This window comes from Pleurodeles waltl, chromosome 5, assembly GCF_031143425.1.
Source record: "Pleurodeles waltl isolate 20211129_DDA chromosome 5, aPleWal1.hap1.20221129, whole genome shotgun sequence".
Classification (NCBI taxonomy): Eukaryota; Metazoa; Chordata; class Amphibia; order Caudata; family Salamandridae; genus Pleurodeles; species Pleurodeles waltl.
Genome location: NC_090444.1, coordinates 285,139,209 through 285,164,353, shown reverse-complemented (window position 1 = coordinate 285,164,353; position 25,145 = coordinate 285,139,209). Strand labels below are relative to the sequence as shown.

Genomic DNA, 25,145 nt, shown 5'->3' with positions numbered 1-25,145 from the left:
TCCAGTCTGGAGTCTGTGTGATGATATGGTATCCACCAGAAATATAATTACCAAAGGTAAGTAACTTTTCCTTCATAGCCCTCCTGGTACGTATACACACTAATCCAGTCTTTGTAGTGATCCCATGTTAAGCACTAATACTTGCAGTCTTCATTGATTTTTCAATAAGATCTATCTCTTTCACACCTAAACGTCTGTGCCCACCATGTTTTTTCTTGTCACTACATTTTACAGTCACGCTCTTCACCTTTGTCTTCCGCTAACATCCTCATTCTTCTTCAAGAGGTTGACATCACTAGAAGTATATTTTGTCTTCACTGAACATTTATTTTGCTTTTTATAGACATGTAAAATTGTCTGTGTAAACAACCATGTTTTAGGACATTTTTATTGAAAGAATTCAGAAACCTAAAAGAGATATAACAAATTAACAAGCTGTACACAATGCATTCATTATCACTCAAAGGAAAGTGTTTATGTCACATTGACTGGAGTTGATAAATTGGTTTGCTAAAAGTTATTGGTAAACTCCAACCATCTGTATAAGGTGTGCTGGTGAATGAGTTTTTAGTTCCAGTGAACTGAGGGATCCAAAGCTGAAATGGATGTTAGGGATATCATTGAAGATGGCACATTGGCACTTGATGAGTTAATCGACCTCAGTGGAGTGTACCAGTCATCATGCTGGTGAGAAGGTGGTGGAGCAGCTGGCAAATGTGGGTGACTGCTTGAACATGAGAACTGACCAACAGTATGATGAGGAGAGTAGCTGGTGCTAGCTAAAGAGGAGAAACGTGGCATGTGATTGAGGGAATGTGGGTACTGATATTGGTGGGACGAAGTGGAAGCTGAGCATACTCCAGGCATTAGACTACTGCAGGATGGAATCACGGAGGGCGTCAATGATTTTTGGATCACCCTTTCATGCTTGCGATGTTTCGCTCTTCGATTTTGGAACCAAACCTTCAGAAAATATGAAACATAGATTTTATCACTACAGTACAATTAGCAGTGACTGCAATTCATTACATAACAACTCAATATACTTAAAAGAATTAAAAGAGACAGGTCACAGTTCTGGATATTACTATACTTATTTAAATAAACTTAACCCTTTCATGTACAATGAGTCGTGTCTTGCACATGAACAAGACAATATATGTACTACATAAACAGCTGTTTGTGTGTCTATGCTCAAACTACAATATCCAGCATTACTAGACATTATGAAAGTATCGGAAAATCAACATTTCTGTATACAGTTCATGTGGTGCAACAGGCCTAGCTGAGCTCTGCTCTCACGAGAATTTTCATTAAAAAAATTCCAATATGGTTTCAGTATTGCTTGAGAGTTCTAACTTGCCTCCTTTTTGTTTTCAGAACTTGAACTGTGGGAACAGATCACCAAAAATATAGACCAAACAGCTGCCATCATACTGCAGCTAGCTTGTAGTTTTGTTGGATTCATAGCTTTGGCAGCTCAGGGGTGATAGCTCAGTGTGGGTTTGCAGGGGGTATGAGGATAAAGCATTGAATTTAGGCATTACTGAGAGAGCGGATTCAGAACATCATCATTTATTAAAGGCTGAAGGACTATCCACTAGCTCTCCTAACTGCTTGGTGAAATGTTGATCTTAGCTCCATATAATTTGATCTTGGCCAAAATCTCTGTAAATTCTTGTTAGAAATTGAGCTATTGGTTGAGCAGTGGAAACCCTACTCAAGCAACAACCACAATCTCTGTGAGGGTGAACCACAACAGAACCCCAACTTTACCTGTGCTTAACAATCTGGTTGCTTGACACAAATCAGTCAGGCTTAACCTTGAGTCAATGTGTAAAGTATTCATGCAGCACTTCAAACAGTAATAAAGTGAAAATACAACACAAAAAAAACTCACAATGATTCAGAAAGATAGAGTAAAATGTAATAAATAATTTAAAATCAAAACAACATAAATCCTATTCAGTAGAACCAGAGATGTGCAATTGTAAAGTTTTCAGTGCAAACAGTGCTTAGAAGCACAAAGCACAAATTTTTAAAATCTGATTCTTATAGACCGGGACAAAGTCACAAGTTTGGCTGACCGTTAATGAGCGCGGGCCAGATACAGGGAACAAGTCACAGGTGGAGCCGTGCATCGACAAGAGGCTTGTGGTGTGAAGGTCTGCTTCGATGATGCGCCGTGAAGTGGCAGTTCCATATAGCCTCTGGGCTGTGATGCAAGATCTGGCATCAGAGATGTGTTGCGCTGTGACAGTTTTGAACCAGAGATGCATTGTGCTGCATCGGTTCTGTCCATAGGACAAGCTGGGCTGGCAGCTTACCTTCAGGCCCACAGGGCACAGAGCAGTACAGCAATCCTACTGAGTCTTTCACAGTTCCATAGGTGTAATGAAGAGTTGCATCTGAGGGTCCAATAACTATACCAGGTGCCCACTTTGAAGTAGGAGAAATTGCTAGAGGTTTCCACCCCCAGAGATGTCTGGAATATTATGCTTTCCTAGCCTGCTTGTCACAAACGACTAGTGTCAAACTCTTTGCGAGTTTGCTCAGGCAGAGTCTTTGTTATGTGAAAGTATGGCAGGTGACAACTCCTCCGCTCATCAAGTCAGAGCTCACTCATCCTGCCAACACCCATTTCCCTTTTGTCTCACTGTCTGGGAGCAATACACACAGACCACCTGCCAGCTACACCTAGTTGTGTGACCCAGGATGCATGCTGACAACACAAAATGGTAAAGACAAGAAAATGGAAACTTTCCAAAAGTGATATTTTCTGATTTATGACTCAAAATCTGACTTTACCATTAAAGAGCACTGCTTGAAGTGGAAAAACTTTTTTGTCAGATGTATTTGCTGGTAATTTTTCAATCACATACCATGTGAAATTGTTTTCGAAATGTTCCATTTCAATAAAGTGACACATTAATTTTGTCATTGTTTTTGCACCTAGAGGTGCTTCTGTGTATATTAATTTGTGTCCAGATCTTCCATGTTGTCGTGCCAACATACTTTATACTACATGGGCAGACTATCATATGGATTACATTTGTAGGATTACAGTTTGAGTTGTTTCAGTGACCAATATGTTTTCAAACCTAGATCTAGTTTTTTACTTGGTTTGTGAGAGTGCAGATATTACAACAGCCACATGGGTAATGTCCTGACTCTGGGGGCACATTCCAAAGTGACTGTAGGGTAGTTTTTTTGTTTGGGATGGTATTGTTCTTGTATGCACTAGTGAACCCTCAGTGACCTGCGGCGTTTATAGGAGAACCTCAGTTTCTGGAAGTTAAGGGGACCTAACATGAGAATCATGCAGTGCCTATTCATTATTTTCTTTGTTTGAGTATGTAGTATGTCTATTAAGGTATGATACTTTCCATCCTAAGTCACTAAGCGATAACTTACTGGTAGGCCCGCGTTTGAGACTAAGAAGGAATTTTATAGAAAAAAATGACTATGATCAGCATGCAAGGCTACTGTCTAACAAACTAGAGGCAAAAAGTACCCTATCAAACATATAAAGAAGGTCAGAAAAAGAGCCTGCAACAATCCCAGGCAATCACATCTACAAACCTAAAAATGAATGCCTTATCTGTGTCACCACCTATGCTACATACTCAAACCAAAAGAAGAAAACAATCAATAGGCAATGGAGGATCCTCACATCAGGTCCCATTAACTTTCAAAAAACGATGTTCTCCTTTGTCCGTGGAAGGACACTAAGGGATTCGCTAGTGCATACAAGACCAAAACCACCCCAAACAAAAAAAGCTACCCTAGAGTCATTTTGTAATCTGCTCTAGTGTTAGAACATTGCCCATGTGGCCGGTGAAATATCTGCCCTCTCACAAGGTAAGTAAAAGAACTGGACCTAGGTTTGAAAACACTTGGTCACTGAAACAACATAAAAACTGGTATTACAAATGCAATCTATATGATAGTCTGTCTATGTGGTTTAAAGTATGTTGCCATGACAACAAGGAAGAGCCAGACCTGAATTAATGAACACAGTAGCAACTTTAGGTGCAAAAAAACTAGCACAAAATGAATATGTCACTTTATTGAAATGGGACATTCGGAAAACAATTTCACATGGGATGTATTGATAAATTACCAGCAAATACATCTGACAAAAAGCTGTTCCACTTCGAGCAGGGCCTGGATTTACTGGTTTAAGAGTTTGGATACCATCCTGAATGATGCTATTCAATGATCCCAATACTTAGGACAGAGATAGCCACACACGCACAGTAGATCATACATTTAGATTTTATAACATATGGAAAGAGATGAAAAAAACAAGGGCTATTCAGTATAGAATATAACCTGGTACCTCCTCTATAGTTTCTAAGTACAATAGTGTCACTCTATTGCCAAATTAATATTCATTAGGTGTAGAAAATAGACATGAATAATAATGCCTAGATAATGTATCTATCATGTAAAGTGAGTCAATTTATTAAGTTTTCTGCATTTTCACAAGGGTGGATGAGTCATTGTTACTCATATAACACGTTGGAAAGTTTTATAATCATGTCTACGGTACTCAAACAATAAAAAGGAAATTTCCTTGGGTATACCTAAAGACATTTTTACTTGTCTGAATCCCTGCGCCAAATCCAGTAGTGATTCATCTAAGAACTCCCATACGTGGCTGAGTCTGCCATGGTGGTATTCACCTACCTATGATGAAACATGCCACGATAAGTTTTGGGTGAGGCATCTATTCCAAAATCTGTTTTGCTTCTGCTCATAGGAATGACCACATTTATAAAAAATGAGACCTGGTTGCCTGTGTGTGTTTAGTGTAAGCCAATTTTACCATGTTTAGAGGAGGGCGCATGAGCACTTTAGTACTAGTTAGCAGTTATAAAGGGTGCAGGGTTCTAAAAACCAACCAAAACAGGTTCAGAAAATAAGAGGGTGTTGCCAAAAAAGCTTGGTGATGACCCGTCAGAGGGTGCTGCGTCCAACAATTCTGTAGTGGTTTTTAATGGACATCATAGGCTTTGCATACATATCAAACAGAATTAATTCTGTACAGGTTTATGCTAAGGTCTTCTTTTCTCATCTCTGTTTTTGTTCTGGGAGACAGAGCTTTTGCTTTCTGTCAGATTTCTTGAAATCACTAAACAATAATATCTAGTGACAGGGTCGAAGGATCAGCCTACCTCAGCAACTTCTTATAATGTCTTTCACATTTTGTTTGTTCCACACTGCAAGGGGCATTGCGTTGATTTCTGGCCCGCAGTCTTGGGTCCTCACTGCAATGCAGGTTTCTTTTCACGCCCATGGACGATACTTGGAAATCCTGGGTGTGCGGGATGAAGTCTCAGACATTGCATCGATCTGGCAGGCGATTTGTGGAATTTTCTGTCGTACGGTAGGCAGTGCGTCGATTCTTCACTCAAGAATACGGACTGCGTCATTCGGCTCAGCTGTGCAGCAATTTTCTCGTTGCAAGGCAGGCTGTGCATCGTTTCCAGCAGGCTGTGCATCGATTTTCGGCACACAAGGAATTCCCTTGAAGAGATGAAGGCCCTTATTATGACATTGCAAGTAAATCCCACTTACTGCTGCGGTGACAGCCGCCAACATACCACTGTGGTGGCGAATATCCGTTCACCATATTATGACACACACAGCAATCTGACATAATACTGCCACATACACAAATCTGCCAGCCCAAAGGTCAGTGCTGAATTGGCAGTCCCATCACCCATACCGTTATGCCAACATCACAATATGACCCACAAATCACCACAGCGGACATTAAACGGCGGTAAACCATTGTTGGTACATACCGCCGCGCTCAGAATGGACACCCACATATAAAACAACACTACACTGGCCAATACGAAAAACACACCTGACACTCATACACACACCACACCCACCCACCTATAAAACACCCACCCACATTACCCAAAACCCTTTACAAACAACATTTAATGCCAGGAGATTGACACGAACAGCACAGATACAACTAGACATACACCCCACATCACACACCCCACCACATTACACAACACACTCACAAACCCACTCCACACAACACCCATGTCCCCACAAAGGCACCCCTGTTTCACTGATGGGGAGTTAAGGGTCATGGTGGAGGAAATTGTCAGGATAGAGCCACAGCTGTTTGGAGCACAGGTACAGCAGAAATCCATTGCCAGGAAGATGGAACTATGGTGGAGAATCGTGGACAGGGTGAACACCGTGGGACACCATCAGGAAGAGGTGAAAAGATACGTTCCATTGCAGCAAGGCACCTGATCGTCATACAGAGGACTGGCGGTGGACCACCACATCCTCACCCACAACTCACAGCATGGGAGGAGCAAGTCTTGGCATTACTGCATCCTGAGGGACTTGCTGGAGTAGCTGGAGGACAGGACACTGATAAGTCAACATTTACTACTTATCAACCCCCATACCTGCATGCCATCTCACACCCTCACTCCCATCACTCCACTCCACCCCACCCCACCCCACACACTGCACCTACACATATGACTAACCACATTTGCAAGCCCTGCATGCCATACCAATGCATGGACAGCCCTCCCAGCCCTGCATGGACACCCATCACCAAAGCATGCACAGCATAGGGGAGCTAACAATGATACAGTACATCACCATACACAAGCAAAAGGTGTCAGGGCAACACCAACGTCAGAGGGGAAGCCAGGGATGTAAAATATGTCACAGACATGAAGCATAATACATCACTTACATCCCCACAGATGCCCCAGCCAATCTCAGGGGAGAGGAGGTGCCTCAACAAACCAGTCCCCCAATAGAAGATGCCCACAGTGATGACAGTAGCTCTGGACTTCAGAATCTGGATGAACTATCTGGCCCATCAAGGACCAATGTACGGCCTTTCACCCAAGCCCACTCCCATTCCACCACAGAGTCTCCTCCATCAGTATCCAACACTACAGCACCCACCCAGCGTACCCACACCTCTGCCCCCAGGACACGTCAATCAGCAGTGTGCCCACCTGTACAGGGACCCCAATCCACACCTCGCCCCCAAAACAATCCGGAACCTGGGGTCAGTGACAGTGGGCACACCATTCAGGGGACAGAGGCACAGGCCAACAGGGACACTGGGAGGTCCACTGTGTGCCAGGGAGAGGACAGGACCAGGGAACTGACTCTCCAGGATGCACTCTCCGAGATCCAGGGAGCCTTCCAACATTCCCAGGACACAATGGGCCAGATCCTTGACAACATGCAGGAGAACAGGAGGGACAGTTTCAGGGGATCATGGAGGACTTGCAGGCTACTAACACCATCATAATCTCCATAGCAGGGGTGCTGGCAGAAATGGCCAACATCATAAGGGAGGCAACACCACACCAGCGGGCCACTACCACTAGCCAGTCCATTGACCGGCCCTCTACTTCCGCTGCAACTAGTGGACAGTAGGCCTCGCCACAGGACCAACAGGCCACCAGCACCCCTCTCCCTGCAGAAGGTGAATCATCTCACAAACGTTCCCTGTGACCCAGACAGAAGCCAGAGACACTTGCAAAGACCACCGCCAGGAAATGAGACTCTCCTGATTGTCCCCCTTGTGTGCCAAACTGTCACCTCGTCCACTTTGAACTGCTTTGTTCCCCTTCCTATGGCCCCCTTGGACACTGCACCTGTGCTACAAACAGACTCGAACAATACCCTGGACCTTCATCTGCCATCACTCCATTCCATTGCACTTTTCTCTCCATTTCATAGCACTACAATAAACACCCTTGAACACAACTTGACTACTTGTATTTTGTGTTTTGAAACTGTGCATTTATGGAAAAAGTCACATCTTGTGCAAATGACCTGAACACTATGAGAGCATAGAAATAAGGACCTGTAGCTGTCTGTAGTCAGCACATCAGTATACAGTTGTTATCTCAGCAACATCTGTAAAATGACAAGCCATAGGTGACAGTAAGTTGAGATGCAATGGAAGTTAATGCCATCATGCTACAGCCACACCAATAGTCATGGGAATGGTCAGTTGCACTGTCTCACCTGTGTGTGATTGAACGTATTGACGGATAACTGATGTTCTGTTGTCCTCATACTCATCCTCAGTCTCTTCATCCTCACTGTCCTCAGGGTCTACTGCTGCCACATGAGCATCTCCAGTCTCTTCCTCCTGCAGAAAGGGTACCTGGCATCTGATGGCCAGGTTGTGCAAAATGCAGCATGCAACTACTATCTGGCAGACCTTCTCGGGTGAGGAGCACATGTCCTCTCGATGATCCGTCTGGTTCCCCAATGTGCCTCATTATAACGTTCTTCTGCCCCTGTCCTGGCATTCCTCACAGGAGTCAGCAGCCACGATAGGCTTGGGTAGCCAGAGGCACCTGCAAGTATTGAGGGATCACAATTATTTGGGGATGACACCTGAAGGCAAACACTAACATACAGTGGGTGGGGACCAAGGGTCATGTATTAGCCACACCCTGTGCCTCTGTAGTTGGGTCATCAATTTTGGGATGCTGCTATTCCTCAGAACAAAAGCAACATGCACCGACCCAGCATACTGGTCCGCCAGGCACACCTTTTGCACATTCAGTGAGTGGAAACTCTTCCAATTCCTAAACACCTGATCACTCTGGAGGGGCAGGGGGAACAAACGCAATATGTGTCCCGTCAGTCGCCCCAATAATATTTGGGATATGTCCCATTGCATAGAATCCGACCTTCACAGTGGCCAAATCTTCCACCTGGGGGAAAGAAATGTAGCTGCACATGTGTTTTACCAGGGCAGTCAACACTCGTGCCAGCACGATTTAGAACATTGGCTGTGACATTCATGCTGCCAAGCCCACTGTCACTGGGAAAGAACTTGTTGCCAAGAAATGGAGCACTGATAGCACTTGCACAAGAGGGGGGATCCCAGTGGGATGACGGATAGCAGAGATCAGGTCTGGCTCCAATTGGGCACACAGCTCAGTTATTGTGGCCCTGTCCAGTCTATAGGTGAGGATAATGTGCCTGTCGTTCAGGGTAGCCAAGTCCAAAAGGGGTCTGTACACAGGGGTATGTCTCCACCTTCTATTCATCCGCAGCGGTAGGTATCTAAGGGACACAAGAGTGAGTAGGTTGTCACAATTTCAACAATGGAACCACAACCTCAGTGTACATAGTGCATTTATGAAATGGGACAGTGAGAATGGCGAGGTATGGGCTAATCTAGGCTGTGATGCAGTTAATGTCGATATGACCGTTGCCCCACCCATGAAGTGGTGACCACCTGTCCTGTATGTAGGTACAGGTGGAAGTGAGGTAATTCCGCTGACGTTGGGCATCGTGATGGAAGGCGGTCTTGAACCTCCGTACAATTCCTCATTGGATATATTGGGGCTCTATGGAGTACAGTGGCCAATGGGGATCAGCACCGGCAGGGACAGTGTACACCACTGTGGATGTGACCGCCATTTTTTATCTGATTCCTCACTTGTTTCCTGACCTTCAACACGAGAACACCTACACTGCGTGTGCTGCTGTGACTTGTGTCTGGAACCTACCATGGCCCGTGTGACCGGGCAAAGGGCCCCAGCCTTCACTTTGGAGGAGTTGGAGCGACTGGTGGATGGGGTCCTACCCCAGTACGGACTGCTGTATGGGCCTCCAGACCAACAGGTGAGTACACATTGGGCAAGATGCATGTGGGAAGGATGCATGGAGATGTGTGTGCAAGCATCGTGTTAGGGGGAGATGAAATGTCTTGTGATGGTGTACATTGTGTGCGCCAGGTGATGTGTGTCCCAATGGTGATGTAAACGGGATTGGTGGGCCATATGTGTGACAGGCTGAATTGTTTGGTTAATGGTGTTCTCCTGTCTAAATTATCTCTGCAGGTCAGTGCCCATCAAAAGAAGAGATTCTGGCATGCCATTGCCAAGGACGTGCGGACCCTAGTGGTCTATGGCAGGCGGGGCACCTACTGTCGTAAATGGTGGGAGGACCTGAGACGCTGGGCAAGGAAGACCGCAGAGGCCCAGCTGGGGGTTGCCTCCCAACGAGGAACGGGTGCCCATAGGAACCTGGCCTGCATACTGGCGGTGGCCTACGCAGAGCTGGATGGGTGCTTGAGGGAATCACAGCCGCCACAAGGGGGTGAGTACAGTGGGTATTATTAAACAATTTATCAGGTGGGGTGGGATCCGTGTGATGGATGTGAGTTAGTGGGTGCCTCTAAGGCCAGGCCAGACATTGCAGTGTGAGTCAACTCTAGGGTAATGGGTATATGGCAAATGCAGGTAAGCTAGCTTGTTAGCATTCCATTTCAGTCAGGGCTTTGTGGGTACCAGGTGGGGTGCAGTTGGCGGTGTGTGGCCCTCATCTTGCTGTAGCATCTAACCAAATCACTGGTAGTGCAATGCATAGTGCTCAAGCCTGATCCCTGTATGTGACGGTGCTGTGTATACCAAATATGGCGTGGGTGCAGTAATTGAGCCAGTGTTTCCTTTTTCTCTCTTCCCCCCTTTTTCTTCTGTCATCCTGTCCATGCGTGCATTAGCATCATCTGGCAGAGGAGCAGGGGCATCGGTGACAGAGAGAGCTGCATCCCACAGTACCCTCGAGGCAGAGTCCACCGACGCCAAGGGAACCAGTGGGGCGGAGGGTGAGGGAGCACCACGACGGAGACAGGAGGTGACAACACAGACTCAGATACCTTCTCCGATAGAAGCTCCCTGGTGGTGGCAGACACCTCTGTGACCACCCCAGCTGCAGGTACAGGTGCCACCTCCCGTACCAGCACCATCCTCCCAGTAGCCCCTCAGCGAGTTGCCTGTGCCCCCTCACCCAGGAGCGTAGGTATCTCCTTCGTCCCAGGCACCTCAGGCCCTACGCCAGTCAGCCCTTCTGTCCTGAGTGAGGAGGCTATTGACCTCCTGAGATCCATCTCTGTGAGGCAGTCAACCATTGTAAATGGCATCCTAGATGCATTCCTTGAGGACATCCACAGTGGATTGGCGGCCCAACAGAGATCGATTCAGGCTCTAGCCTCCTCTCTGATGGCAGCCATTGTCCCTGTTTCTACTGTCCCCCTTCCAACTACCACTTTCCAGTCCCAGTCTCCTCAACCCCAACCCATCGCAAGCACACATACTGATGAGCATGCACACAAGACAACACCCAAGAGTGGCACAGGCAAACACAGGCACCACACTTTATCCCAAAAGCACTCACGCAAACACCAGACAGTTTCAGACACAACCACATCCACTACCTCCACTGTCTCCCCCTCCTACTCCTCCATCCACCTCCCTCCCATTCACACCCACACTCATACCTGCATGCACTGTACCAACATCCACCACCAGCTTCACCACACCAAGTAGCACACACACCTCACTGGCAGACACCTCCACAGCATCCATGCACACTTCCCCTGTGTCCTCTCCCACCCTGTCTGCCCCTCTCCTAAAGGACACAAATGCAAGCACTCACACACCTAACAGCCATTCACTTCACATCAGCATACTGCCTATGCACCTGCACCCAAATTGAGCAGACATACACCTCCTACAACCACTTCCTCAACCTCCACTCCACTCCCATCCCTCCTCCCACTCCACGTCCTTAAGAAGCTTTTCATTGCCCGACTTGATCTCTTCCCCCCATCCTGCTCGAAAGAGCAGGGTCCCAATGACCCAGTCCAGCACCTTAGCCAAACAGTCCACACGGACAGTGGTGGCACCACCGAGTCGGGGTGGAAAGACAGTGAAAGATCTCATTCCACCAGCCTTGAAGGGGAAGGAGCCTACACCTCCTGCTTCTAAGGAGAAGGAGCCTGAACCTCCTGCTTTGAAGAGGAAGGGGCCTGCACCTCCTGCTTTGAAGGGGAATAAGCCCTCAACTCCTGCTTTGAAGGGGAAGAAGCCCGTCTAAAACCTATTTGTGGAAAATTAGAAATATGTTTATTAATGGAAGGGTTGTTTTGTAGTAGGTACCAGTGTTTTCGTAGATGTTTCCGGATGAGATGGTGGCCACTGTGTAACTCAGTAATGAACCAGATAACAGAATTCTTACTGGCCTGTTGGAATTGATTTAACAACTTGTTATGGTCCATGTCTCTCAGTTTGTCCTTAATGGTGTTGAGTGATTTTAGATTGTAGCCCCTGGCTGTGAGTCTCTCAGTCATTTGGATAGAGATAGTTTCATAGTCCGATGTGTTGGAACAGTTCAGTCTGGCTCTCCTATACTCGCCTTGAGGAATATTCTGGATGGTACTGGGAGGATGACAACTGGTAGCATGAAGGATTGAGTTGGCCGCTGTCCATTTTGGTTGCATGTCAACCGGGAGTTACCTGCTTTCCAAAATAAAAACTTGATTTAGAGCAACTAAGGGTCTCTTTGCAGTTCCTTCTATGAACTTCACCGATTTCATGACAATCAGATATAAACTTTTTCATTCATTTAGTAGGACCTTACCTTCTTCTTACTAGCGTATTTCTCTTGGAGGACTAGGGTCCATGTCCTCTGGTTAAGCTCCCACGCTTACAGATAAGGCATTTTACACAGGAAGTTTGTGGCTTGGACCCCCTCCTCTTTGGAGCACCTCTGCTTAACTACAATAAATTTACTTCCTGTCCTAAGCCTCGGATATTAAACAAGCTAGAGATGTCCTCTCATATGAAGAGACGTGAACTACGTAATTCCAAATTAGACCAAGTCTTCAACCCATCTGGTGCTGGTATTTCTTACCCAACTACCACCAACCTACTCTCCGCTAAAAGTACCTTTTTAGCTTTGGAGAAATCCCTTAAGAAGGAAACCTCCAAATGGTGGGAAGTAGCCTCCCTCAAAAAATATCTGGAAAACAACCGTATATCTCGTGGACTCAGGATCTTGATCTTCCCAGCAATGGACACTACATCACAAGAGCATCTACAAAAATGGGAAGCCAACTTAAAACTAGCGTCAACAAACATGATTAAACAACTGATTGAAATATCCCAAGAAGAATATGAAAAAGATAGACAAGAGGTTGACAGCCTTACCCAACGTATCGAAGAAGCCAACTGGGGAGAAATTAGAACTAAAAACTATGCCATTCTTAACAGCATAATTGACAGTTATGAGGAAGACATCATTCAAAGAAAAAAGTTCAGAAGGGATCTTTATGATTACCAACATGGGAGAGTCTACACCTTCAGTAAAAAGTACGATAACAATAAAGACTCTAATCTCTCTTTGGATACACAAAGTTGTCCATACACCGTACCGTCTTCAGAAATTGAATTCTCTGATGATTCTGAACGAGGTCCATCAATTAGACCCCAAGTACATTTTTCCGAAGAGGCAAGGCGCTATCACCTGGGGACCTTAACCCCTTCGCTGCCAGGCTTTTTCCCCCTCCTGTGTCGAGCCTTTTTTTGGCTATTTGGGGCAGTTCGCGCTTAGGCCCCCATAACATTTTGTTCACATAAGCTACCCACGCCAAATTTGCGTCCTTTTTTTCCAACATCCTACGGACTCTAGAGGTACCCAGACTTTGTGGGTTCCCCAGAAGGAGGCCAAGAAATTAGCCAAAATACAGTGAAAATTTTGTTTTTTCAAACAAATGGGAAAAACGGGCTGCAGAAGAAGGCTTGTGTTTTTTTCCCTGAAAATGGCATCAACAAAAGGTTTGCGGTGCTAAAATCACCAGCTTCCCAGCTTTCAAGAACAGGCATACTTGAATCAGAAAACCCAATTTTTCAACACAATTGTGGCATTTTACTGGGACATACCCCATTTTTACGATTTTTTGTGCTTTCAGCCTCCTTCCAGTCAGTGACAGAAATGGGCATGAAACCAATGCTGGATCCCAGGAACCGAAACATTTCTGAAAAGTAGACAAAATTCTGAATTCAGCAAGGGGTAATTTGTGAAGATCCTACAAGGGTTTCCTACAGAAAATAACAACTGAAAAAGAAAAATATTGAAATTGAGGTGAAAAAAACTGAAATTTTTCTCTACGTTTTACTCTGTAACTTTTTTCTGCAATGTCAGATTTTTTAAAGCAATATACTGTTACGTCTGCTGGACTCTTTTGGTTGTGGGGATATATAAGGTTTGTAGGTTCATCAAGAACTCTAGGTACCCAGAGCCAATAAATGACCTGCACCCTGCAGAGGGTTTTCATTCTATACTGGGTATACAGCAATTCATTTGCTGAAATATAAAGAGTAAAAAATAGCTATCATGAAAACCTTTGTATTTCCAAAATGGGCACAAGATAAGGTGTTGAGGAGCAGTGGTTATTTGCACATCTCTGAATTCCGGGGTGCCCATACTAGCATGTGAATTACAGGACATTTATCAAATAGACGTCTTTTTACCACACTCTCTTATATTTGGAAGGAAAAAATGTAGAGAAAGACAAGGGGCAATAACACTTGTTTTGCTATTGTATGTTCCCCCAAGTATCCCGATAAAAATGGTACCTCACTTGTGTGGGTAGGCCTAGCGCCCGCGACAGGAAATGCCCCAAAACACAATGTGGACACATCCCATTTTTTGACAGAAAACAGGTGTTTTTTGCAAAGTGCCTACCTGTAGATTTTGGCCTCTAGCTCAGCGGGCACCTAGGGAAACCTACCAAACCTGTGCATTTTTTTTAACTAGAGACCATGGGGAATCCAAGATGCGGTGACTTCTGGGGCTCTGACCAGGTTCTGTTACCCAGAATCCTTTGCAAACCTCAAGATTTGGCTAAAAAAAACACATTTTCCTCATATTTCGGTGACAGAAAGTTCTGGAATCTGAGAGGAGCCACAAATTTCCTTCCACCCAGCGTTCCCCCAAGTCTCCCGATAAAAATGGTACCTCACTTGTGTGGGTAGGCCTAGTGCCCACGAAAGGAAATGGCCCAAAACACAATGTGGACACATCACATTTTTTCACAGAATACAGAGGTGTTTTTTGCAAAGTGCCTACCTGTAGATTATGGCCCCTAGCTCAGCCGGCACCTAGGGAAACCTACCAAACCTGTGCATTTTTTAAAACTAGAGACCTAGGGGAATCCAAGATGGGGTGACTTGTGGGGCTCTGACCAGGTTCTGTTACCCAGAATCCTTTGCAAACCTCAAAGTTTGGCTAAAAAACAAATTTTCCTCACATTTCGGTGACAGAAAGTTGTGGAATCTGAGAGGAGCCACAAATTTCCTTCCACCCAGCGTTTCCCCAAGTCTCCCGATAAAAATGGTACCTCACTTGTGTGGGTAGGCCTAGTGCCCACGAAAGGAAATGGCCCAAAACACAATGTGGACACATCACATTTTTTCACAGAAAACAGAGGTGTTGTTTGCAAAATGCCTACCTGTAGATTTTGGCCCCTAGCTCAGACGGCACCTAGGGAAACTTACCAACCCTGTGCATTTTTGAAAACTAGAGACCTAGGGGAATCCAAGATGGGATGACTTGTGAGGCTCTCACCAGGTTCTGTTACCCAGAATCATTTGCCCTTAACCCCCCGGGGAGCGACCCTTGCCTACGGGGTCGCCCCTGCATGACATTGGTGCAAAAAAAAAAAGATCCCCGGTGCCTAGTTGTTTCTGCCCCCCTTGGGGGCAGATTGACCTGATATCGGCCGATTTGCCCCCAAGAGGGGCAGAAATGGTCTAAATACAATTTGCCCCCCAGGGGAGCAACCCTTGCCTAATGGGTCGCTCCCCATCTAAAAAAAATAAAAAAAATAAAAAACAAACACAAAAAAATAATTGCCCTGGCGTCTAGAGGTTTCTGCCCCCCCGGGGGCAGATCGGCCTAATAACAATAGGCCGATCTGCCCCCAGGGGGGGCAGAAATGGCCTAAAATAACTTTGCCCCCTCACCTCCCCGGGGGAGCGATGCCTTGCCTACGGGGTCGCTCCCCTTGCGTGACGGCGCAAAAAAAAAGATCTCTGGTGCCTAGGGGTTTTCACCCCCCTTGGGGGCAGATTGACCTAAAATCGTCCGATCTGACCCCAAGGCGGGCAGAAATGGCGTAAATACAATTTGCCCCTCCAGGGGAGCGACCCTTGCCTAAGGGGTCGCTCCCCATCTGTAAAACAACAACAACAAACAAAATCCCCGGTGCCTAGTGGTTTCTGCCCCGCTTGGGGGCAGATCGGCCTAATTAAAATAAGCTGATCTGCCCCCCTGGGGGGCAGAAATGGCCTAAAATATATTTGTCCCCCAGGGGAACGACCCTTGCCTAAGGAGTCGCTCCCCTTACGTGAAATTCATCAACAAAAAAAAAGAACTCCCTGGTGTCTAGTGGTTTCTGTCCCCATTGGGGGAAGATTGGCCTCATAAAAATAGGCCAATATGCCCCCAAGGGGGGGCAGAAATGGCCTAAATATAATTTGCCCCCTATGGGAGCGACCCTTGCCTAAGGGGTCGCTCCCCACCTGTAAAAGAAAAAAGAAAACAAAAAAGAAAACAAAACAAAAAAATTATCCCTGGTGCCTAGAGGTCGGCCTAATAATAGGCCGATCTGCCCCCAGGGGGGGAAGAAAAGGCCATAAAAAAAATGCCCCCCCTGGGAGCGACCCAACGGGTCGCTCCCTTATGCCAATTTCATTTTTAAAAATAAATCCCTGGTGTCTAGTGGGCGTTTCAAAAGCCGGATTGCTTTGCAATCCGGCTTTTGAAACGCAGAGAGAAACCTCAAAGGGAAGGAAATAACTTCCCTTCCCTTTGAAGCCTCTCTTGGCCTCCCCCACGTGATCGGAGGAGAAATGCTTTGCATTTCTCTTCCGATCGCGCTGGAAGCTGAGCTCCCAGCGCGATGAGAGGAGGCCCTATGACAAATAAGCCCATGAATGCGCGCTGACGTCACAGTGGGGTCGGGGTGGAAGGGGAAGGGCTTCCCCTTCTATCCCTGCCTTGGGGGGGTGGGAGGGAACCCCAGAGAGGGCTCCCTCTGGGCTCTGTGCCCATGACGTAATGGTTACGTCCTGGGCACAGCAGCACTGTGCCTCAGGACGTAACCATTACGTCCTGGGCACAGAAGTGGTTACAAGACATACGAGCAAAACCACCAGATACTTTAATAGAAGTACCAAGTACATCAGGCATACTAACGAGAGCTCGCATCAAAACTACAAGAACTTGAAACCTGATGAGCAATTGATAGTTAATCTTTCTGATCACAAACTTTCTTCAACAGATCAATACATTCTGAATAGAGAACTTTCTTTTTGTCCTACCAACCATTGGAACATTACACACAAAAAAATTGACTTCTTTAAATTCATACATCATTTAAAACTCAAATCTTTTTTTTCCACTTTTTCCCCACCTCCCCCTTTACCATCTCCCTTGCCTAGCTCAAATGACTGTTCAGTTCAAGACCTTGATGATATCGGTCTTTTACGGAATTTATCCAACACTGATGAACCTGATCTCCCACTCTCCTCATTAGCACAGGAACTTGACCTTGACATTAATCAATATCACCCCTCTGACTTACGACCGCAATCTACTTTCACCCCCATCCTCCCAGCAGGTAATTCAATTGACTTATTTTCGACTGCGGTCTTGAAGGACCTTGACCGTGAATACAAATGTTACTGTGATAAACGTAAATACATTCCTTCTAACACTAACAGACAGCAATCATTAGCTCTATAACAACTGAGCAAAAATAGTCAAATTGTTATCAAAGAGGCCGACAAAGGTGGGAATATTGTTATTCTTAACACCCAGGATTACCTGCAGGAAGCTTATCGACATCTTCAGGATAAGACATGCTATAAAAAACTTTCTCACAACCCAACAGCCGAAATCCAACAAAGGTTGTCTGACCTTCTGGAGTCTTGGCATTCTCGTCAAACGCTCTCAAGCAAAGAAATTTACCTACTATCCCCATATTGTACCTTCTACCAAAAATACACAAACAAGGCCACCCACCTAAGGGAAGACCAATAATATCAGGCATCAATTTGGTTTGTTCCAAATTGGGAACTTTAATTGACAAGGAGCTACAGCCTTTCATGATCAATTTACCCTCCTTTATTCGTGATACTAAAGACATCTTACAAAAATTACAAAAGATTGATTGGCAACCTGACTATTTCCTTGTTACAATTGACGTAGTTAGCCTCTACACCTCTATTAAACATAGTGATGGCACAGAAGCTGTAAGAAAATGTCTTTCCACCAAAGCTGTGCAGTACATGGTACGAAACTCAATGATATTGGAAATGCTGAAATTTTGCCTAGAAAACAACTATTTCCTCTTTAATGGTCAATTCTATCTGCAACTCCAAGGGACAGCGATGGGGCAAACTTTGCACCACCGTATGCTTGCATCCTGATGGGAGCGGTTGAAAACTCCTGGCTTTGGAACGAAAAAACTGAGCACCTCTCACAACAATAATCTTTTGGGGACGCTATATCGACGACATGTTGCTAATCTGGCAAGGCCAGAAAGACCTTCTCAACCAAGTTTTACAGACATTAGTACCTAACAACTGGGGAATTGATATTACATATCAAATCTCTAATTCATCAGTAGAATATCTTGATCTTATGATTTTCATAAAAGACAACAAGTTACAGACCAGGTTTTTCCAGAAAAAGACAGCGGCCAACTCAATCCTTCATGCTACCAGTTGTCATCCTCCCAGTACCATCCGGAATATTCCTCAAGGTGAGTATAGGAGAGCCAGACTGAACTGTTCCAACACATCGGACTATGAAACTATCTCTATCCAAATGACTGAGAGACTCACAGCCAGGGGCTACAATCTAAAATCACTCAACACCATTAAGGACAAACTGAGAGACATGGACCGTAACAAGTTGTTAAATCAATTCCAACAGGCCAGTAAGAATTCTGTTATCCGGTTCATTACTGAGTTTCACAATGGCCACCATCTCATCCGGAAACATCTATGAAAACACTGGTACCTACTACAAAACAACCCTTCCATTAATAAACAAATTTCTAATTTTCCACAAATAGGTTTTAGACGGGCTCCCAACCTCAGGGACAAATTATGTTAATCTTTTTTCCATGCCAAACCATCCACTACATTTTTACCTTCGAAACCAAAAGGCTTTTATACCTGCAGCAAATGTTCTATTTGTAAGTTGGGCCTATCTAAATCTAGAACTCTCACCATAAACGAGCAAGGTTGTCATATCAATGACTTCATACATTTTGAAAGCTCCAATGTGATCTATGCAATATGGTGCCCTTGTCAACAAACCTATATAGGCAGTACTTCTCGCACACTCAAAATCAGGATTCAAGAACACTACTGTAATATAAAGAAACTGGATATGAAGGCACCTTTAGTAGAACATTTTACTGAATTTCATTCTCATAAATGCACGTTCACTTTCAGTGGTCTTCGAAGGATCACAGCATCCCCAAGAGGAGGCAATTTACTGGTACGACTGCGCCAGGAGGAGAGCAGAATGATAATTCACTACGACACAGTGCATAATGGACTCAATAAAGATCATGAGTGGCACTATTGGCTGATGTAAAGTGCCATTCATGCACTACCTCCTTTTTGGTGATCACCAGTGTCAGTTAGGATTACTTATTGTCTGCTTTCAAGAAAAACGTGTTCTGTGTTCTGAGTTAGTAGCCTAATGTTTATACCTTAATCTCCATTTTTCCTTTAATCATATTGGTATATTTTGTCCATTTAATTTTTTCTGTTCTTTACTTAGTTTTTAATCTTTGGTTTTTGCACTGGTAAGGGGGTTTTCACAAGGATGTCAATGAGCATATCAGGAGTTTATTGATTCCATTTCTTTATATATGACCCACCCAGGCATATCAGCCCCTTATATCAACAAGTTTGCTTTAGGATCTCATTCTACCTCAAATATGTAGTATTATCATCATTATTATATTTTTCTGATATAGGCGACACCATTACAAGATGGCTCTGTCTCTTTTTGGAATTCAAGATGGTGCCGTCTTTATTAGATATGGCATCATTCGATGCTTTGTACTCTTAGTCCTTTTTAGTGACCACACTTCATCAACTACATTGAGGTAGGACACATATATTTTTTGGCAAACGGATGTAAGGCGCGTTGTCGGGGCGGCACGTTCGCCCCGTTTAAAATTGTGGCGACGGATGTGAATACCCGAATATTTGACCGGCTCTGACCCCCTTTTTGAGGTGAGATTTGTGCCCATTTTCAGAGCTTTTCTGCATTGCTAACATGTATCTAACATTAGCGTTAGGTCGCAAGTCTTTTTTATTCCTTAACAATATTCCCAAATGTATTGGCTATCTAATTTACTTTTTTGAGCATTTTTATCTTTACATTAAGTCTCAACAGGGTTTAAAGATCTTGCTTGACTTCTTTCATGGCTAATAACATGTTTCCCTAACATTAATGGCGTTGTTAAATTTCGCATTTCTGCTGAGTAATTTTCGTGCGAGGCTACACTCTTTTTTCTCCTTTCTCTATTAGTTTTTAACTTTTCAATTTCCTTTTCCTTTGGATCACCAATCACTTGGAAAAAGTTTTTCCTGGAATTAAATTTTATGCTTTGCATGGGCACGATTATCTTCACGGACCTTGGGTTTTCACACATCGGTGTGGTCTTCTTTCTCAACTATCTCTTACAATACAACATGAATTATTTTTTTAGTCGCATGTCGTTTCTCTTTTTCAGCCTTGAGAAAGCCCTGGCATATGTGCCTGTGGGGCGAAACACGTGTTGGCTGAGCTTCTGCTTTCTTGTGGGACCCATTTTGTTTGCATTTCAACCGGGAGTTACCTGCTTTCCAAAATAAAAACTTGATTTGAGCAACTAAGGCTCTCTTTGCAGTTCCTTCTATTAACTTCACTGATTTCATGACAATCAGATATATACTTTTTCCTTCATCTAGTGGGACTTTACCTTCTTCTTACTAGCGTATTTCTCTTGGAGGACTAGGGTCCATGTCCTCTGGTTAAGCTCCCATGCTTACAGATAAGGCATTTTACACAGGAAGATTGTGGCTTGGACCCCCTCCTCTTTGGAGCACCTCTGCTTAAATACACAAAATGCCATACTGCAGCCCAGCACATACAATTATTATGTTGATACAGGGTGCATACATCAACAAATCTCAAAATCATGCAATCACGATTAGAGTAAACAAAGAAGACACAAATGCGTCGGAAATATCCGCAAACGCAAACTACATGACCTGTTGGCCCTTAGTGTATTTTCCAACTTCACACTCCTCGCAATACTGATTTACTGTTAAATCGAAGCATAAAGGTTATGAGTCAGTAAAAATAGACACACCTAAGTAATGCGTCAGAAATACACAAATATCAGATGCGTCAAAAAAATACATGCATAACAGAAAACGTGACTCAAGGGCACAGGAAGTGATATAATAGGATATCCTGTTTACAGGCCTGGTACAGTGGGTGTCCTTTCACTTTCTCTTTACAGTCTGTGCCTCTGTTGACTTTGTGGTTGTGTTTTGGAGTTGGTGGTGTCTTCTTGCGATTTAGTCTATCTTGTACTGTCCCTCCTGTCGTGTTTATGTTGTATTTTATCGTCATTTGTCCCAGTGTCTGTGAATTTGTTGTGTTCAGTGTATTTTACCTTGTACTTGTGCTGTCTGTCTGGGTTGGTTCTACAGGTGGGTTAGTTGGGTTATATAATTTTTGGGTGTTAAGTTTCCTTTCATTACTTCTGTTTTTCCATTGTACTGTCTAACATTTACTTCTAGCTGTACCCCAATGCAATGTCTGGCAGGGGGAGGCTGACCAGAATGGAGGAGGAGGAGCTGGGAGGCTTTACTTGGTTGGTAGCCCAGTACCTCCCATTGATGCTAGAGATGGGTGGCCGTGTGATCCAGGGCTACCGTACAGAGGCAAGGCGGCTGCGTTGGGGAAAGGTGCTCCACCACCTGAAGATGGTGTACCCCACCAGTCGCAATGACCACTAGCTGAAGCATCGCTGGGCTGACCATGTGGGCAGGGAGCAGGTTCTTCTTGACCATCTTGGTGTGGTGATTGGTGGCCCTGTTGATGGTACCCCATTGGCTAACTAATTACTGTTCACTGCACTTGAATGCCAGTAGCAGATGTGTTGGCGTGCTGCATGCAATGCATGTGAACAGGTTGCATGCAACCAGAATGGAGTGTCACTGTGCCAGTATAGACATGGGCTTCACATATCCTAACATTTAACCAATGCAAGTCAGAATTTCCGATAGTCATGCACATTCATCACTAAGTCACACATTTCATGGGCCATGGCAACATCTGTGCCCCAGCATTGTGTCATGTATAATAAGGTTAAACACTGCCAGCATACCACTTGTGAGTGGATTGTGATAACTAAGTATGACAATCCATATATGGTGCAATAATATCAGAGTTTCACATACATCAGCCCTCCATTATGTTTACAAAAGGGTGAATACCCGCTTTAGGGAGCTCTGGCAATGGGCCATTTGATGCCATCAGCCAATTGTGACACATCGGTCATTGATTACACAATGCATGAGAATTGTAGACTAACTATTTAGCTGCTTGTCCTCCACAAACTGCCTCTGTGTGCCTTGCAGGACAAGCCAAAATACCTGAATCAGTTGTCTTGCAGAGCACAAAGGTCGTGCCATTTACCTGTCACCCAATTCCCGCTCATACCATGGAGTTCCATCTTCTACAGATTGGCCACACATGGTTGTTGCAGGGTGCACCACTACATGAGTCTCAGGCCCAGTGTAAGAGTGAAGATGTATGTCTCTCATACACCAGAGTGACAGTCTCATTGTGAGTATGCAGTGGTGTGTCTGTTGCACTGTCCACAACCTGGATGAATACCTCACTCATCTGAAATAGTACATACTGCCATATGTTGTCCACTAGTAGTGACAGTGATGTGATAGTAACCATGGTTTTTCATCCATATATTTCAGGTGGACCTCCCCCCTACACCATAGGTGAAGTGGCAAGATTTGAGAACCCAGATGTATCCAGTAAGTGTGATTTTGTCTTTCCTGTGAAGTGTTGAAGTGTTTAGTGTGAGTGAGTCATGAGTTCAGCACCCAATGCTAGGAGTGATGAGCTGTAAAATTATCGGAAAGCAGATTAGGATGGTTGGTGACAATGTGTCACATTTAAGTGGTTCCCCATGCACAAGCAGAGAGTCATATTTTGTGAGTACAATTGTGTACTGGCATGGTTATGGGAGGAATGATATTGGCTGATCAGGTATTGATGGGTGTCTACACCTGGACACATGATTGTAGAAGTGAGAGACCTATGGATACCAGCTTCACGTTTTGTCATCACCTAAATTATGGTGCACCCCCTGACTCCATGTATGAGTGGGCATGCAGTGGTGGATGAGCTGGACAACTGAGATGTTGATCTGCATAGCCATACCCCCTGGGGCACAGGGGGTGGGATCAACAAATGTGTAGGTATATGTGATGCTCACTGTGTAGGTGACAGTCCTTCTGATCAGGCTTGCATGTGCACCTATCAACACTGAACCCTAATGGTAAACAACATCATCCCATACTCGCAATAACAGCATCAAGTTTCAGGTGATGTATGTTTCAACATTTGACACTTAAGAAGAGGAATAGGGGCCCTTATCAATGTGAATTTGATGCTGGCTTCAAATTGTCGCACATGGTGCAAAGTCCAAACACATCTGAATTTGTTTGTTACCTAATCTTGTTGTGGATGGCTATGGTGTAAGGGAAGTGGTGCTAAGGCAGCATTGTTGTTTCATCAATCAGGGCCATTGTATCATCTGGATTTCGAGTAGAAGTGCATGTGCTATTCGATGTTGATAGTAAGCTGACTTACTGTACATACTCCACACAGTGCTGACACTGATGGCTGTCTCATTTTTACAGATGCCAACATGAATGAGAACCAACTCTGGTGTTGCAGAAGTGGGCAGTGCACTATAGGCACATTTTGACAGTGGAATCTGGGTTCAGGAGGATGGCTTGCCACTATCGCTCAGAGCGATCCACTGGTGAGTGGCGGGCATTCAGCCAAGTGGGATCCACACTTGCCACACAGGCCAGACCAAGCACAACTGCTGTGCAGGGGCCCACAGCTGCCAATGTCACCATTGCTCCAGCTGCTGCAATCACAAGTAGCATGACACAGCCAACCACATCAGTTGCCATCGACATGAGTACCATAAAAGATCTTCAGAGGGATGTACAACTGGTTCTCCAAAAGCTGGACTTTATTGAGCAGGAGGTGACCAAGAATAGCAAGCCCCTCAAGAATATTAAAAAAAAGACTCAAAAGGGCCAACCTCTGAATGACATTATGTCACTCCTCCCAAATTGACTCCCCTCCCTCCTCTTCTTCTACTCTTTTTTTGTGGGTATTAAGGAGTTAGTTGTAGGTTAGAATAGGTTAGTGGGTTAGTTAGGATAAGCAGGTTTGGGGAGTGGGTTTACTACTTTCTATGTTTTACTATGTGGGCAGGTGGGGGTGATGTTGGGGCTTTTATGTTTGTAAAAAAAAGAAAAAAAAGAAAAAATATATATATTTGTTTAGTCATAGTTAGGAAAGTGTAGTTTAGTGTATGTTGTCCTGCATGTGTCCTGTGATAAAAGAGGGTGGGGGACGAATGTTTAGAGTGTGTATGTCAACACCAGAGCAGTACGTGCTCTATTGACGACAAAAATGCAAAAACCCAGCACTCTCAAAACAAAGTAATTTATGCATTGTGCTGATATGTTGTGGTTTAACCTTTTGCATTGCAGAGTTCAATCCTGAAAACTTATTTTTAATATGCTTACAAATACTGTTCCTTTGCAATGTATTGCTGCAGGTTTTCAGAGTGTGTTAGGGTGTGGCCCCTTTCCACGGCCTTCCAGAGACTTTCCCTGCAACATGCCTGGGCGTGGTTCTGGGCTGGGCCAAGACTCTATAAAAGAGAGCCAGCCCAACTCCCAGTGCTCACTATTCAGAGGTCCTGGTGCAGAGCAGCAGCTTTTTCCTGAGCTCCTGTCCCGGCGGCCTATTTGGATCTTCCAGTCTTCTGCCCTAATCCTTCATTGGTGATCATTGTTCCAGGCGGTAAGACGGTGGTTGGACTGTCCCGACACCGTTATTTAGAATTTTCATATTCTTGGTTTAAATTCTTAAATGAGTAACAGATTACTTGCGCGCTACCA

At 44.7% G+C, this 25,145-nt stretch overlaps 1 protein-coding gene across 1 annotated transcript in view; it reads right to left on the bottom strand.

The window, feature by feature from the left end:
• Window positions 1–372: 372 nt before the first annotated feature.
• The window catches only part of LOC138297020 (homeobox protein unc-42-like), a 107,149-nt gene continuing 82,376 nt past the window's right edge, over window positions 373–25,145 (bottom strand). Inside the window, exon 3 of the mRNA XM_069236538.1 lies at window positions 373–963. Coding sequence (XP_069092639.1) covers window positions 568–963 — 396 coding nt within the window. The 3' untranslated portion in view covers window positions 373–567. The remainder of the gene's footprint in view (window positions 964–25,145) is intronic.